This window comes from Arachis hypogaea, chromosome 16, assembly GCF_003086295.3.
Source record: "Arachis hypogaea cultivar Tifrunner chromosome 16, arahy.Tifrunner.gnm2.J5K5, whole genome shotgun sequence".
NCBI classification, from domain to species: Eukaryota; Viridiplantae; Streptophyta; class Magnoliopsida; order Fabales; family Fabaceae; genus Arachis; species Arachis hypogaea.
The window spans coordinates 31,846,567-31,863,655 of record NC_092051.1 but is presented as its reverse complement, the minus strand read 5'-3'; the positions used below and the strand labels follow the sequence as shown (position 1 = coordinate 31,863,655).

Here is a 17,089-nt window from a genome sequence, read left to right as displayed (position 1 = left end):
TGTAAATTTTAGTCAACCACAAGGTCAACATGGATAATTTACAAAATTTCAATGTAAAGCTCCTAATAATTTGCAACGCTTAAAGAATAAATGTCTTTGCAAATCCACGTGTTCTGTTCATATTTTTTAGAAAATTTTGAGATTAACTGGTTATAATATTGTACAAAATAGATATACAATTAAAGTTGTTTGTGCTACTACAGACTACAGTTAGCAATTATGCCACGAAAAAAAAAGATTTTTTTATTTAAAAATATTTTTCTAAGTTTATTTGATATCAATATCTTAGGAGTTTAGGTATATAAATAATGACTTTCATAATTCAATGACATCTTAAATTTAGTTGTTATATTATGATTTCTATATCATCTTGATGTAGGTATCATAGGTTGATGATTAAATAATATAATTTTTTATGACATTTTAATATTAATTAATAAAATTATTTTTAGTATATTTTTTATTATTTTTTGAATTCTTTATTTAATATTTTATTATTTTAATTAATAAAAATATTATAAGATGTTGATTTTTGAAAAAAATTAAAAATATTCAAAGGGATTGTTTTGGAATTTTTAAGATTTTTAGGGACTGTTTTGTTGATTTTTGAAACTCTTCGGAGACTATTTTGTATTTTACTTCGGGACTGAATTGTCCAAATCACACACATGGATACTTAACTTCTATATGTGCAAGTTAATGTTCTACACTAGTAGTCACTATTAGCGACTAATAGAGGGAATTGTATTATCTAACGGAAGTAAATGTTGAGGACTATTTTTTGTATTTTAAAATCTAAGGGATTAAAATGATCAATTTTAAAAATCTCAAGAATTGATTTGGGTAATTACTCTAAAAGGTTTATTAAAAATGATAGAGGGACCAATATGTTGAGTTTAGCGAACTAAACTATGATTAAGATGATGACTAAACATTATTAGGATTATTATTAAATTGTTTGTATGATGTGTTTGTTTAAGTATGCAGAAATTAAATTAAACTGATTCAGGCCAAGAAACATAAACAAGGCCCAATATGGATTCAATAAAGATATTATACTATAAGTCTTAATCCAAAGGCCAAGTGTTGAACCATGTGAAAGAAAGAAACAAATTGGCCCAAACTGAGACCATATCCATCTTAAACCCATTCGATGGTCCAACACCCAAATCCATCCACTTTATTAATTTGGCACCATCATATGAAATTTTATTTCATTTGAATCTATTCTCACATCCACCGAACCAACAAACTCTCTCTTCTCTCTCTTATCTTTTCTTTCTTATCACGTCAATATCTAAAACAAGAAGAAAGGAATAGAAAAGTTCTAGAGCTAGGGCAAAAAGAAGAACAAAAAGGTAGTTTTCAAATTTAAGTAAGAAGAAAAAAATTTATGGGCTACAACAAAAGGGAAGATATCATTCGAATAGAGGATTACAAAAAGGTGACTTCCTCATTTGTGCTTCAACGAAAAGCCGTGAAAAAATCCTCTGTGTCTCAAGTATCGTTCAAGAAACTATGAAAGTTGTGAAGTCAACGATGCTCAGAGGTTCATCAACGGCCAACAAACAAACTTGGGGCCAAAGAAAGAAAGCACGGTCCAGATTCAAGAAGTTTGAAGAAAAAGGATGAAAGAGAAAAGTATGGTTGCATGTCAGTGCTTCTGTCTTCTCTCTATTCTCTGTGAACACCACTGCTGACTCTGATCTTGGGAGAAGAAAAATCAACATATGTTGAAGCAAGGTTTTAACCCTAGGAAGCTTCACTCTTCTATAATAAGGGTGAATGGCCAATGATTGAAGTAAGAGAGAAAGAGCACTAGTTTCGGTCCTCATAGTTCCCTGAGATATTCTTGTTCTTCTCATTCATGGTTTTCATTTTTTAATTCTTTTTCTCGATTTTATCTGTCTGATTTAATCTTTTTCATCGCTCGAATCTCTTCCAAGTTTTCATCTTATTTTAATCGCAATCTGAATTCTTTTCTCGGACAAACTAATGCTGATTTTGATTGAAATCTGAATCGCGCTCTAGTTATCAGATACGGGTTCCTTAATCTCCCTCTCAATTCTGATTCTTGTGCTTCCAATTTGTGTTCTATCATGACCTAGTACTTTTTCCCAATTCTTTTTGGTTCAATATACATTACTGAAATTCAATTGTCACTATTATTTTGGAATATTTATTTGATAGGATGAATTAGGATTATTAGAATACGAAATTGAGCTTGGCAATATCTGGTTTCACTTTTATGCTTCAATCTTTGTAAATAGGTAGAACAATTAGACCATTAATTAACCCTGAAAACCTCTAACAATTTGACGCGTGCACAGATCTGGATCAAGGGTTTAGTGTTGGAAGTGTTGGTGTTTGCTCTTGCCTTCGTATTTGCCTCTGCAGATGATGTTGTTTGCTCAGCGAAGATAACTTTGAGAAGGAGGTTGGTTAGGACAGAAGAGCACTTGTTGAGTTCTATGCTCCTTGGTAATAAAATAATCACCAATCCATTTTTGGTTCCTTTGTTGATTCAATTTTTACCTTATCTAGGGTTTAGTTCAGTATACAGTTCACATAGAATATATTATTGTCCTTTATCTCTTTGATTTTGTAGATTAATAGATGTTTAACTTTATATTCTTTGATTTGATTCCTTTAATATAAGTTATTAGATGATAAGATCTCTGTATAATTGACACTAGAGAGAGTGAGGGTACAAACGATACTTTTTTTGTGCCAATTGAAGGGTAATTCATCATGGCGATCTAGCAAAGATAAGATGCACTTTTTTTCTAATTCTCGATCTGTGTTTTTCATACCACTTTTTTGTTACCATAGGTGTGGACACTGTAAAAAGCTTGCCCCTGAATATGAAAAACTCGGTTCCAGCTTCAAGAAAGCCAAATCTGTTTTAATTGGCAAGGTAAGCAAGAACAAGTGGCGTTTCTCACTTTCTCTATATTCAACACCTTTTTATAAAATACTAGGAACTGTGTATAATTCCTCTGTTCCCCTTACAAATTATTCATACTCAATTAGTCCTTTAAATCATGCTATATCTATAGGGTTGTGGGTGGGACGTTTGAGCAGTCAAGATGTCATTAGCAATCTGTACTATATCTATAGGGTAGCAAGGAAATAAGAGAGCATCAGGCTTACTGCAGGATCATGCTTAGTGCGCTTAGTTTGGTTTAACCCTCCTAGCATTCAGTTGGTTGGGAAAAACTGTCATTCAAGGACCTTGCTTCATCCCTTATCAAGGTTAGTCCAAAAGAGCAGCAAGTCAACCTAAATCTCCTTAACATGACAATGCTTGGAAGTCACGTGTTGACAAATATTAGAAGATATCTCATACCTCTTGCAGAGGACAAAAATTTGATCTTAAGTTTTTTGTCTCTTATTGAGCAGAGTAGTGAAATTTTAAAAGGAAAGACACTTTTTTGTGGCTCTACTTTGTAAGCATAGTTGGAGGTGGCTTCCACACTTCTTAGTAGTTCATTATTTAAACACAAATTGGTTACAATTCACGTCTTACGGCAGCTGGCCAATCTATATAAACCCATTAAAACATCGTTTCAGGTTAGTGACACAACCATTGTCGTCGTTATCCTTTTAATGATATGTTTTATTGTTTAATTGTTTTCATGGACCTTGACTCGTTGCTTGTTAAAAAATAAAATGAAAGTGTTTGGCTGACTAACCACAGTCACTAATTTAGTCATAAATTGATTTGCTGATATGTACTTGTTATTCTGAAAACATGAGATTTTGGTCTTAAAAACCTTCTATATATCTCTCGATCAAATCAAATTAACAAATTCTTAAATTTGATGTCAATTTTTGACATATTGTTTGATTAATTAGTATCTCATTAAATGATTGCTTGATCAGCTTGACAATATTTATTGAGGGGCTAATGTTATGGTGTAGATTTCAAATTTTATCGAGTTAAGCCTCAGAGTGGTCCCTGAAGTTACACTCGTGCTTCATAGTAGTCCCTGAATTTAATAGTTACCTACATTTGTCCCTGAAGTTATACGCCGGGACTCAGTCTCGTCCTTCCGACATATTTCTTCCAGCTGGCATTACCAGAAAGCTGATCTGGATAACTGGGTGACACGCTGGCTACGCTAACGGCTAGCTAACGTGGATGAATAAACTTTGTTGAGTTAATTTGATCCCTAATTTGAAGTTAAAAACCCTAATTCCCAAATGTTCAATCTCCAGTGCCCATTCTCTTCTCTTCTGGTCTCTTCCCTTGGATTGTCTTCAGCATCTTCATAGCCAGACGACAATGGCTAGCACGAGCAACGCAGCTGGGAACTCCAACAACCCACTATCGTTTGGAAGCATTATGAGGAGAATGAACAGAAACAGGGATTCGCATTTGCCAGAATGGTGTGGGTGCGGGTCGAGACCAGTGCTGTGATGGTCAGCGACGGATTCTATTCCAGGGAGACCATTCGTGGGTTGCCCAAACTACAATGTAAGTGGTTGTTGTTATTGTTTGCTGTAATTCTGGATATAAACTTGGTTGATTCACTTTCTTGGGTGCAGACTGTAGGTAAGATGTGGTGTGAGTTGTTTCTGTGGGTAGATAAAATTCTTGGAGAAGATGTGATAACATGTGATGGTAGAACAAGCCCTTCAATTGACAATAAAGAATGGAAGATGAAGATTGTTTGGAAATTTGAAAGGTCAGAGTCTGAAGTTAGGGTTCTAAAAGTAGGTGGAGTTTTGGTATTTGTATTTATGTTGCTGATTACATTAGCTGTTCTTCTCTTAAAGTTAGATAGACAATTTGGCCAATTGTATCTAGCAAGAAACAAATGACATACATATATTGTTTCTGTAGTTGTACCTGTTAGTTTGTTTGAAAGAAATACAAATTAAAGTGTTTGATACTACTGCTTGCATATTTTGGAAATTGGAGAAACAATATGAACTACTAATATATTCATCCAAAATATAATTCTTGTAAATAAAATAAAAATAGACAGTGTTTGGAATGCATCTTAATTGCATATAAGAGGACAAAATAAAACTAAAATTCTGACAGATCAATTCAAGAAAGTTATAATTCATGTTTCATAATGTAAAAAATACATCCAAAATAAGGCATTATAAAACCAAAACAATAGTCCCCAAGTATATCATAGTTGTCAAAACACAAGTCTCATGAGTTTCCAATACTAAAATCCCCCACACTGGGATACTAATTAAGAAAGCATACAGAGTAAATTACTTCAAAACAGATAAACAAAGACACCATCTGTCCCTAAAGATAATAATCTAAGTCATTAATTCTTGGTCTTGGGTAGCTTGAATCCAGGATTAGGCACAAATCTCATTATGCTTGCTGGTAGAGTGCTTGCAGATGGAATGCTTGCAGGTTGAGTGCTTGCTGGTAGAGTGCTTGCAGATGGAATGCTTCCAGATGGAGTGCTTGCAGGTGGGGTGTTGGTTGGTTGGGTGGTAGCAGCTGGTGTACTTGTTGATGGAGTGTTCTTTTTGGGTGTGGACAACTTTTTCTTAGGAGCTAGTTTGGTTAGTCAACAGAAGGGGGTTGCACCTATGTATAAAACATGAAACATTTGAAGTGACTAAGAAAATTTAAAAGAGTATATATATATATATATATATATATATATGGGTAAGTAATAATATGAACCTGTTAAGAGTCATCAGTTTCTGACAAGACAGGCTGACTAAGATCAAGCTGAATCTCAACCTGAGCCTGTGGCACAAGTGGGGCATCACCACCATTTATAGCAATAGTTGGAGCAGAATTATTGACCTCACTTCCATTAGCATCAGTATCAGTAGCTGCTTCTTCGTCAATAGCTCTCTTACGTCAATTCCTCTTGGTGTGACCTATTTCACCACAATAGCGACAATAATGTCCTATTTTATAAACTATTTTCATGGAGGTATTCTGTTTGTTGCCTCTACTTGGCTCCTCATCAGCATCCTTTCTTCTTTTCTTCTTAATTGGCTCTGGTTTCTTCTTGAACTTTGGTGCTTGAGGTCTATTATGTGGTGATTTCTCCCACAGTGTCTGACCAGGAAGTGGATTTATATGGAAGACATAGGTGTTGTTGTATGCTTTCATAGTCAACCAGTGATGACAGAATTCATCTGGCTTTTTATCAGCCTTGGCCAATGCGACACATGCATGCACACATGGCATCCCTACATAGAAATTCACAGCCATACATAAACAAAATTTCAACTATAAATCATGAATAAAATAATAAAAAAATATGCATAAAAAGCTAGTACAATTATGGAATTCGAACATTTGGGAACACATCCTGAACTGCATGGATAAGTCCCTGCATAACCAAAAAGCCAGTACAAAAGTTTATAATCGAGCCTCAAAAAGGTCCCTCATATTGTATTAATGAACTCAGACTGGTCCTTAAAGTTGTGTAAGTGACATCAAAATTGGCCCCTCGACAGAGTAAATAGATACTACCCGTATATAGCAACCATCAACTATGTAGCATCCAATTTATGCAACAACTACTCAGTTGTTCTAAATAGCAGTAAATAGATTTACTACTCAGGACACATATATTAAGATATCTAACAATAAACAACACTAAAGGGATTTACTAATCAGCAGTTATATCTCATAATCTTCGATTACTACCATTAATTAAGATATCTAGCAATAAACAACAAAAATACCTTTTGCATGTCTGAAATAAAACACCAATCATGTTGTTTGTAATCATCCAAGTCTTGATGCAGCAATTTCAGAAACCATCACAAATTCTCCATGTTTTTTATGGATACAATTGCATAAGCAATCACATAAATGTGAATTTTTGCGTCTTGACCAATGGTAGAGAGGATTTGACCACCATGTTGTGTTTTTAGAAATGCTCTATCCAAACCTATAAGTGGTCTGCAACTTTTCTTGAACCCTCTTTTACACCCATCAAGACAAATGTACATCCTATCAAAAGTTGGATCTTCATCAGGATTGGGATGAGGTCTTACACCAATACTAACAGTTGAGCCAGTATTACTTTTCAGCAATGTCAACCCATAATCCCTAACAATACCATACTGGGCAGTAGCATCTCTGTACACTATGGCCCTAGCATCCCCTAGATCCCTTGTTAGTGAAGACTTGTTCAGGTCCAAGTTACACTTGCTCTTAAAGTATTGTGCAACTTCAGAATGTTTAAGATTGGGATATTTTCTTAATTTTCTAACCAGTTTGCAACCTAGCCACTTCCAATTAGCTAGCCACTTCCTGTTAGCTAGCCTGTTCTTAGTCTCTTTAGGACAAGTGTGATCGTCCATAAAGGTCTTGATCTGCCAACAATTACCCTCACTATCCCGGGAAGCATATACAAAGCCAGCTATAGTCCTCTCCCTTACACACAGTCCTCATCCTTACTCTATCATTCTTCTTAAACCAGATCCACTTTTCCTCCTGGATACAGTACTTACAAACAGCCTCCTTAAATTCCATATTTGAATTAAATTTCATTCCAACCTCTAGTTTAAGCTCACTAAACCTTCCTCCTTCCCTAAACACAGGAAACACCTCATTTGAATCAACCTCCTCCAACTCATCCTCAGAATTCAGAGGAGTCTTCATTTTTTCAGAGTGCCAAGACTCTCCACCATCAAAATCATCATAACCTCCATCTTGAGCATCAAAATATGGTGCCATTTCACCAACCTTATAAATTGGTCCAAAAAATAATTCATCATCTTTAGACCTTGAGTCTACACACACAAGACCATCATCCTCAAGTATAACATCTCTCTTTTCTTTAACTTCTTTCTTATCTGTTGTAGTCCTCTTTTTAACATCACTCTTCTTTCCAACTGATCTCTTCACAATCACTTCTTCTTCCTCACTAGAGACCTCATCACCAGCAGGCCTATATGGTTCGTCCTCTACGCTGTTATAACTGTCATGGCTATCTGAGGATTCCTCCTCACTGGACAAGCTCACAAACACAGCTTAGGACTCCTTTCCCTTAACAGATGCTCTTCTAAAAGTTTTAGTTGCAGCTGATCTTGTCAAAGGCCTCCTTACATGTGATGCTGCATTTTTGACTTTTTGAGGACCTTTCTTTTTTAGATTAGACCTTTTGATTTCTTTAAATTTAAATTTGGACCTAGTTAGAGGTTTTGAAGTGGGCTGGGCCATTGATTTTGGTGGTGGGTTAGGCTTGGTACTAGGAGCAGCAGTAGATTGGCTATTATTTTTGGTGGTGGGTTGGGCTTAGTACTAGGAGCAGTTGTAGGGTGTGCCATTGTTTTTGGTGGTGGGGTGGGATTAGTACTGGGAGCAGTTGTGGGGTGTGCCATTATTTTTGGTGGTGGGGTGGGCTTAGTAGTAGGAGCAGCAGTGGGTGCTGCCATTCTTTTTTGTGGTGATTTGGAATTACTAACAGAAGTTGCAGTAGGTTGAGTCTTATGTTTTGGTCCTAAAATACCTTTACCAGCAAGCTTAGTTATGGGGGATTGTTATTGGAGTAGAAATAGTAGTGTGTATTGGGTTTGAAATTGGAATTGGTGGTGATGTCATGGGAATTATTTTGGGACTAGTGGTGTGAGTTGGCTTTGAAATTGGAGTTGATGGTGATGTGGTGAAAATTGTATTGGTTGTGACATTGATGGTGGGGTATGGATGTGGAATAAGTTCTTGTAGCACCATTAGCTCCTTGCCTTTGGATGATGCTGGTTCTGCTTCCTCATTAAACACAGGTTTAGAGACTCCATGTTCATAGTACACATGGATAACTCTCTTGTTCTTCTGAGCAAGGTAACACATCTCCATGAGCTCTTTGTCATGTGTCACAACTCTAAGACCAGTTTGCAATGGCCTATTAAGCACCAGCCACCAACAGTAAGTCACATTGTCATACCCAATCTTCTTGTAGTAGTCTCGGACAAAAAATACATCCAGTGTGTCTTTGTCAAATCTCGGTAACTCAAAAATATGTCCACCATTGTAATTCACACTTCCATCACGCTCTATGATAAATGACCCTCCATGGTGAAATATGATGGTAATCAAAGGATCATTCATTAGAAATTTAAAAAGAAAATTTCATGATCGAACTCATCATCTTCAACCACGTTAACAAATTAGAAACTTCACAACTAAAACATAAATCATATTTTCAACTGTAAATGCAGTAAACCCTAATAGATAAGAAACAAGTTTCCACCATGACAAACAACCCTTATCCAGTCAACAATTTCATTAGCCTAACCATTTAAAAAGTTAGTTACGATCAAACCCTAGCAAACATTGCGAAACACAAATATGCATATCCACACATTACACTCCAAAAATTGTTTCTAACTACTGAAGATATTAAACTAACAACAATACCAAAAAACAGAGCATTCCTATTATCACATAATTTTTTTTCTTTTTTTCCTTACCTCTGTCAGAGAAACCAGCCTTCGGTACAGTCTTTGTCTAATGTAGATGACGAAACCGATCCTCCAGAGCAGTCATCTTCCAACGTAATCGCTGCAGTTACAGCCTTCACACCACCGCCATTGATGAGAAGAAAAGACTATGTTTGTGTTATATTTTGAGTGGGGGGAGACAATACGTTACATTAACGTTTGAGGGAGAATTTTTCAAAAGCAATTTTGGAGTAAAACAACATAGTTTTAGGACATTTACGCACCACCAACAATACTACGTCGTTTTAGCGTCGCCAGCGTGTCACCCAGTTCTCCAGATCAATTTTCCGGTAACGCCAGCTGGAGGAAATGTGCCGGAAGGACGAGACTGAGTCCCGGCGTGCAACTTCAGGGACAAATATGGATAACTATTAAATTCAGGACTACTATGAAATATGAGTGTAACTTCAGAGATCACTTTGAGACTTAACTCAATTTTATCTACATATGTAGATGGACAGGTGTTGAAAAAAGAGAACTAAAAAACCTACAAAGATAGACGTAATAAAGCCTGAAGAGTTGGAGCCCACAAAAACTGAACAAATTTATAAATTGTAATAAACTAGTAATGGACCCACGTGTTTTTAGATTTATTTCTAATGATTCTCATCACCATTTTCTAATGAGATTTATTTGCAGTCATATTAAAAAAAAATTAATTGGATATGAATTTTTTTTTTTATAAAAAACACTTCGCTTCAATTATGTAAAAAAATTGATGCACTAAAATGTTTAATTTTAGTGATATACTGAAGTCATTTGCCGTTTATTATATTAATTTTGTGTTTAGAATTTTATTATTAGCGAGTATTAGATTTGTACCTTATACAAAATTAGATGATATTATTAGTGAAAAATTAAGTATTAAATATCTATACATTAGTGTTTTTCAATATGAATTAATTATTTCATAGTTTTCTACTGTTATTGTGTTGTTAGCAAAAGAAAAATAATAATATTTCAATAGATTTATAAGTAAATTTTAATCTTAATTAAATAATTTTCTCGATTAGGTTGTGATAAATAAATAAAGTAATATGAGCAGGAAACGACAATATTTTAAGTATAATATATTGTAGATTGGCCTAATTTATATTGTTATTGTAATTTAATTTTTTTAATATAATTGCAAATAAATTTCATTAAAAAATGGTGATGAGAATCATTAGCAACAAATCCAAAACATGTAGGTTCATTATTACAAGCTTTTTTCAATTTTTGTGGACCCAACTCTTTAATCTTTGTTGCGTTTCTTTCTACATTAGATAAAATTTGAAATCTAAACTATTAGTAGGCTATTTTTAAATGTATAATTTTAGATTATTGCTAATACTTGTATTGCTATATTGATGAAATATTGTTATAGGTTTTTAGTATTTTTTGATGTTTAGATTTGTAATATGGTTTATTACTTTCAAAAAGAATTTGTGTATCAATATTTTGAGTTCATTTTGTAATAATTAATTTCAGTATATTTATATTATACATAATAACTATTGTTGGCAAAAATATATACTTAATTCTAGAAAAAAGATAGTTCGTTACTTCTAAGAAAATGAGTATAATATAACTAAAAAAAGTTATAAGATTTTAGTGGCAATAATAATAGTAAATAAAAGTGAATAATATTATAATTTTAGAATTATTTTTAGTGGCCATATAAATTACCGGTAAAAATGGATTTTGGCGGCAATAGTAATGGCTACTAAAAGTGAATAACATTACAATCTTAGAATTACTTTTGGTGGCCATTTAAATTGCCAAGAAAATAGACGCTAAAAGTTATATACTTTTTGCGGCCATTAAAGCGGTCTTTACCGGCAAATGTTATAATTGCTGTTAAAACCTTTTAGCGACAAAGCATAAGACGGCTAATGTCTAATTGTTGGTAAATGTATTAGTGATTATTTTTATTGCCACTAAAAATAAAATAAATGACCGCTAAAAGTGATTTTTCTTGTAGTGCAAGTTGAGTTAGCACTTTGCACTTGAAAATTAGGATGAGTCCTAATCAAGTTCAGGTTGGGTTAGAATCTAGACTTGTCCCAGATAGGATTGGATAGATCTTAAGAAAAATTGGTGATTGTAATCTGTTGAAAAGATAATGAAATTCTATCATAGTTGTGATGGAGAATGGATGTAGGCTACGTTATACTGGATAGCTGAATCAGGATAAATCTGTATTATCTTTTTTTTTGTCTGATTTAAAATATCTACTTAGTAAAAGATTTATATTAATTTTATCGATTTTAATGATATATTATATTGATTATTGAAATTTTTTAGTACTATTAAAAACACTGATTATATACTTATTATTTTAATAGTAAAAATTTTATTACACTAATTCTCGTAAGATTTTTATTCCTTTTTGAGAGTTTTCTCATGATAAAAATTTTAGTGTCAAGTGTTTTAATTTCTATTATTATATTTACTACCTGAAGTATTTTTAATGTTATCTATTTAATTGTATAAATTATAAAAAAAATTATTTTTGATACTTTTATCATTAGACAGATTTTTATCTGGGTTTTAAAAATTTTCAATATTTTTGTATTCTATGTTTTTGTTGCCCTATTGCCCTGACATGTATTTGAGTCAATTGAATAAGTTTCATTGGTTGAAATAAATTCCAGATTAAAATGTTGCAACCGACTCTATATCAATAATTTAATAACGATGTCGGATTTGATAATGTATTCGGAATTAACTATATAAGAATATGAAAGAGTTATTGTCAGTGAAAATAATAGGGAAAAATAAAAAAGACACACAAATGTATCAATGATTTTAGGCTTTTTTTTTTAATGATAATTTTAGGTTGTTTGAAATGTTCTGATTTTTTTACACAAAATATATCTTTCTTAAAATAAACTTTTTGAATTTATTTTTTAGTAGTTTTATAGAGGAAACCTAACCTACTGGAAATATATTTTATTGAATTTGAAATTCCTAATATTTTTTTAAATGAACTAATAAATTCATCACTAAATCAACCAAAGTTAATTACCACTGCCAATTTTTATTTTATAATTTTTTTGGTTTGATACCAAAAGACTCTGCTGTTTCATCTAAGCCAAAAAGTTAACGTTTCCTTGTTTAAAGGCCCAACAAAATTCCACCGTTGGAATTCCCGGAGATTTTGGGCCCGTCACAAATTTTCTTTTCTAAGCCCAGATTTCCCATACGCAACTAGATATGCCAAACTCTCCAATATTTGGTAGGTAAACAAAATTTTTTAAACCCAACAAAATTTCTAAAAGGCTTTTATTGTTGCACCATAGCAATTGTCTTAGTTCATATTACAATTAGTCAATTACAACAAGAGACATGTGAAAAGAATGCGGTCAGTTTACAGTTTGCTGCACTTTGAATTAATAATTGAAAACGAGAAGGGGTTATTCACCTTCACCTAAAGATATGGAAAGGCAGCATTTTGCCACTTTTAATTAACATTGCTCTAGTCATTGCCACTTGAATAAAAAATTATTAACCAATTAATGAAAACGAAAATGGAAGAAACTAAGAACCTGTTTAGTTTGTATTTTTATTTGAATAATTTTTTATTTTTTTCCCTCACAAAAAAGAAAAAAAAAATAGAGAAAAGAAACCATACATATCCCAAAAGTATTAATTAAAGGAGATAAAATAAGATTAACCTAAATTAATAATGCTAATAGGAGGGAAGTGAGTCAGCATCCAAAGTTAACGGTGTCGGTGATTCACGACCCACAGGCCACTCAATCCCAAAATATGTGTCTTCAAAACTCAAAACTCTTCTGAATCTCCGTTTTCCCCTTTTTCCTTTTCCCCACTCTCGTTCATTTCCAATTCCCATTTCTATCGTGCTTTCCGGATCGGATACATAAAAGACATGGCGGCATCGCGGCGGTTGCGGGAACTGCAATCCCAGGCGGCGAACAAGATCTGCGTCGACTGCTCTCAGAAGAACCCACAGTGGGCCTCCGTCTCCTACGGCGTATTCATGTGCCTCGAGTGCTCCGGCAAGCACCGCGGCCTGGGCGTCCACATCTCCTTCGTCAGATCCGTCACCATGGACTCCTGGTCCGAAATCCAGATCAAGAAGATGGAGGCTGGCGGCAACGACGCCCTCAACGCCTTCCTCTCTCAGTACGGTATTCCAAAGGAAACTGATATTGTCACAAAGTACAACACCAACGCCGCCAAAATCTACCGCGACCGCATCCAGGCCCTCGCCGAAGGCCGTCCCTGGCGCGATCCTCCCGTTGTTAAGGAGGATCTCCGCTCCTCTGCCGGGAAACCTCCCTTGTCGCACACCGGCGGTGGCGGTGGTGGTGGAGGTTGGGATAGCTGGGATAACGATGACGGTTTTGGATCTCGCAATGATATGCGGCGGAATCAGTCGACTGGAGATGTTAGACGGTTCTCTGGTGGCGGCGCCGGTGTAGGTGGTGTGCCGGCGAGGTCGAAATCGACGGAGAATATGTACACGCAGTCGGAATTGGAGGCCTCCGCCGCGAACAAGGAGAGCTTCTTTGCTCGGAAGATGGCGGAGAATGACACGAGGCCTGAGGGGCTCCCGCCATCGCAGGGCGGAAAGTACGTCGGGTTCGGATCGAGCCCTGCCCCTTCGCAGAGGAACATAAACCCTCAAAACGACTATCTCTCTGTCGTTTCGCAGGTGGTTCTCGATTGCAGTGAATTGAGTGTGTTGTTTGTTAATTTGTTTATATTTGAATGGAGATGTGTTTCTCTTTGTGATTAGGGGATTGGTAAATTATCATTGGTTGCTGCATCTGCCGCTCAATCTGCTGCTAGTGTTGTTCAGGCAAGCACCAAGGAAATCACTGCTAAGGTAATTTGATTGTGATGTTTCGGTGTTAATTGCTATCTGGGTTTATATATAATAATTTATGTTTTGAGTTCGTTCAATTGGATCAATAATTTGATTCAATTTGATGGTTAAGGTCTTAGTACCCAGTTTGGAAAGAGACTTGTGATGCATTTACACCTGCGTCACTGATCCGGTGGCATCTTATGAATAAAATTGATCAATGACTTGTGTCGGTAAAATTCTCTTATGCTTGTTGCCTGATGATGGTTTTTGTTCTGGTTTTATTGTATAAGTAACGTGCTTGAGATGACATGGAGTGATGACATAAGTTTGTTAGTGAATATTGACTTGCGGTATCTAAAACGGATTAGAGTGTTGAAATGTCATACCATAAGTGCTTTAAGTAAGAAATGCTATTTTCAATGAATTTTATGTCTATATCTATTATTACTCTTGTTTGTGATATAAGTATATTTACTTAAGGTGAGTAGATTGACATTTTGTGAAATGGTAGATAACTTTTTATGCTTTGCAAGGAATCTGAAATAGTATGTTATAAGGCTTTCACAGACATTCATTAATCTTTCTGTGCGTTAGATTTATGAAGGTTTGGTTTTTCAGGCACAACTTTTATGGAAGGAAATGTGGATATGAAATCTCATTTTGTGGTTTATTTCTTTAATTATGTGCTTTTATGGAAATGTGGAAAATGCCAAATCTTCATTGCTTATCATACTCTTGAGCAATTTTGTTGGCACTTGGCAGCTTAGTTTTTCTTTGCTTGATTAAATACATTCATCTTTCCGTTCAGGTAAAGGATGGTGGGTATGATCACAAGGTCAATGAAACTGTCAATGTTGTTACTCAGAAGACATCTGAGATTGGCCAAAGGACATGGGGCATTATGAAAGGTGTCATGGCATTGGCTACACAGAAGGTGGAGGAGTTCGCTAGAGATAACCCAAATTGGAAGCCTGAAAATTGGCAAGCAAATGATATTGATAGAAATGGTTCCTATCAAGAGTACAATCAAGAGAATAGAGGCTGGAATTCTTCTTCTACCAGGGGAGGACAACCATCATCAGGTAGTCAATCTAATAAGTCTAGTTCTTGGGATGAGCAAGATTCTAGGAAGCAAGTACCAGCTCGTCCATCTTCACGTGAACAATATGCTGGTACCAAAAACACAAGCTCTTGGGATGATTGGGACCAAAATGATACTAGGAAGCAGGGACCAGCTAAGGTATCAGCTTCTCCATCACCAGTTGCACAGTATGGTGGTACTCACAACACAAGCTCTTGGGATGATTGGGACCAAAAAGATACTAGGAAGCAAGAACCAGCTAAAGTATCTGCTTCTCCGTCATCAGTTGGACAGTATGGAGGTACTCAAAACACCCACACCAGCTCCTGGGATGATTGGGACCAAAAAGATACTAGGAAGGAAGAAGCAGCTAAAGGATCAACTCCTCAGAAAAGTGATGGTTGGGCTGGCTGGGATGATTCTAAAGATGATGGATTTGATAATTTCTATGGGAGTTCAGCTAATAATAAAGCTGCTGGTCATAATGGAAAGGCAGATTCAGCCTGGACGGGAGGAGGCTTTCTCTGAGGTGGGTAAAATTATGCAATATTTCCTTGGACATGTAAGGGATAAAAAGAACTTGCTTAATTGAAAGGAACAAGTGAGGTCTTGACGTTTTATTTGGATTCATTTGCCCTTGGGGTTACTTTTATCCTAGTACTACTATTAACTTGAACAAAACCTCATAATCCTCTTGGTGGGCCATTAGATAACAATTGCATGATTGCATCCACCTATGATTGGGCTCTTTTATTTATTCATTTATGATAAGGTTAAAGTTTTTAATCTTTGTAAATTTCATATTTTATTTTTTGGTCCCTTTAGAATTAAAATTGTTTGGCTTTGCTGTCTGCCAATAGTTTGTCCTTGTTAAATGTTGATGTGTCTTGTCTTTTCACGTCAATATTTAACTTGTCATCCTGACGTTTTATTGACGGTAGGGACCCAGACCAAACAATTTGTAGTTTACCAAACCAAAACCTAGAATCACAAATTTTAAAGGGCCTAAACTTCTATGCAAGCCTTCATTTTGTTATTTTAACCTGCAAGACCGGAGAAATAATTGAAGTTGTAATAGGGGTGGTTCTTGTTTTTTACTTTGGGAAACCAGAATGGGTTGCATGAAGAACATGATTATATTGGAAATCATTGTCTTATTATTTTGATATCTGTTAGGTTCTAGCTATGTTTTCAAGAACATATCCTAAAAGGTTGAACTATAAATTGTGACTTATGTTACTCATTCTGGACCAGGTTTGATCCTATCTTTATCAGTTTCTAAATTTTGTCTCAAGTGACAAAAATGTTATAGCTTACTCTTTGCACTGAAGCCAAGCAGCCCAAGCAGGGGTGTTACTGAACATGATGAATGTGACCAGACTCTGTCATCTATGACTTTTTGGGTCACTACAAGGCCTTTGATGTGCAGCAAGATTTTTCTTTTTTTAATTAAAGTTAGTACACTGTCAAGCAAGTCTTTAAATTTTTTTTTTTTTTTTGCAATTTCCATTTTCTGTGTACCTTTTTGGGAACATTTGTATGATTGGAATGGAAGTACATGTAAAAGTTTCCAAAAGAAGGGGTGAATTGCCCAAATTTAAGGGAACTACTTTCCTGGAAGTGTGATGAAACATAACCGTGACATGAAAAATTTCATATTGTTTTGAATTTGTCTCAATTTTTGCAGTCTTACTAGTTACTAGCTCCATGTTGAGCACTGTTTCATTGCCCTTTACTCC

The 17,089-nt window shown here is 35.1% G+C and overlaps 1 protein-coding gene across 1 annotated transcript; it reads left to right on the top strand.

Annotated features, from left to right (window-relative positions):
- Positions 1–12,982: 12,982 nt before the first annotated feature.
- Positions 12,983–17,028, top strand: LOC112758895 (probable ADP-ribosylation factor GTPase-activating protein AGD6). Its single transcript, XM_025807682.3, has 4 exons — positions 12,983–14,113; positions 14,198–14,287; positions 15,078–15,879; positions 16,605–17,028. Exons 1-3 carry the CDS (start codon positions 13,325–13,327, stop codon positions 15,876–15,878), a joined length of 1,680 nt encoding a protein of 559 aa, XP_025663467.1. The 5' UTR covers positions 12,983–13,324; the 3' UTR covers position 15,879; positions 16,605–17,028.
- The last annotated feature ends 61 nt before the right edge of the window (positions 17,029–17,089 follow it).

Excerpts from the sequence above, each read along its gene's own strand:
- LOC112758895 (XM_025807682.3), top strand. The coding sequence starts at position 13,325 with ATGGCGGCATCGCGGCGGTTGCGGGAACTGCAATCCCAGGCGGCGAAC. Across the intron at positions 14,114-14,197 it reads ATCTCTCTGTCGTTTCGCAG|GGGATTGGTAAATTATCATT; the intron begins GTGGTTCTCGAT and ends CTTTGTGATTAG. Across the intron at positions 14,288-15,077 it reads CCAAGGAAATCACTGCTAAG|GTAAAGGATGGTGGGTATGA; the intron begins GTAATTTGATTG and ends CTTTCCGTTCAG.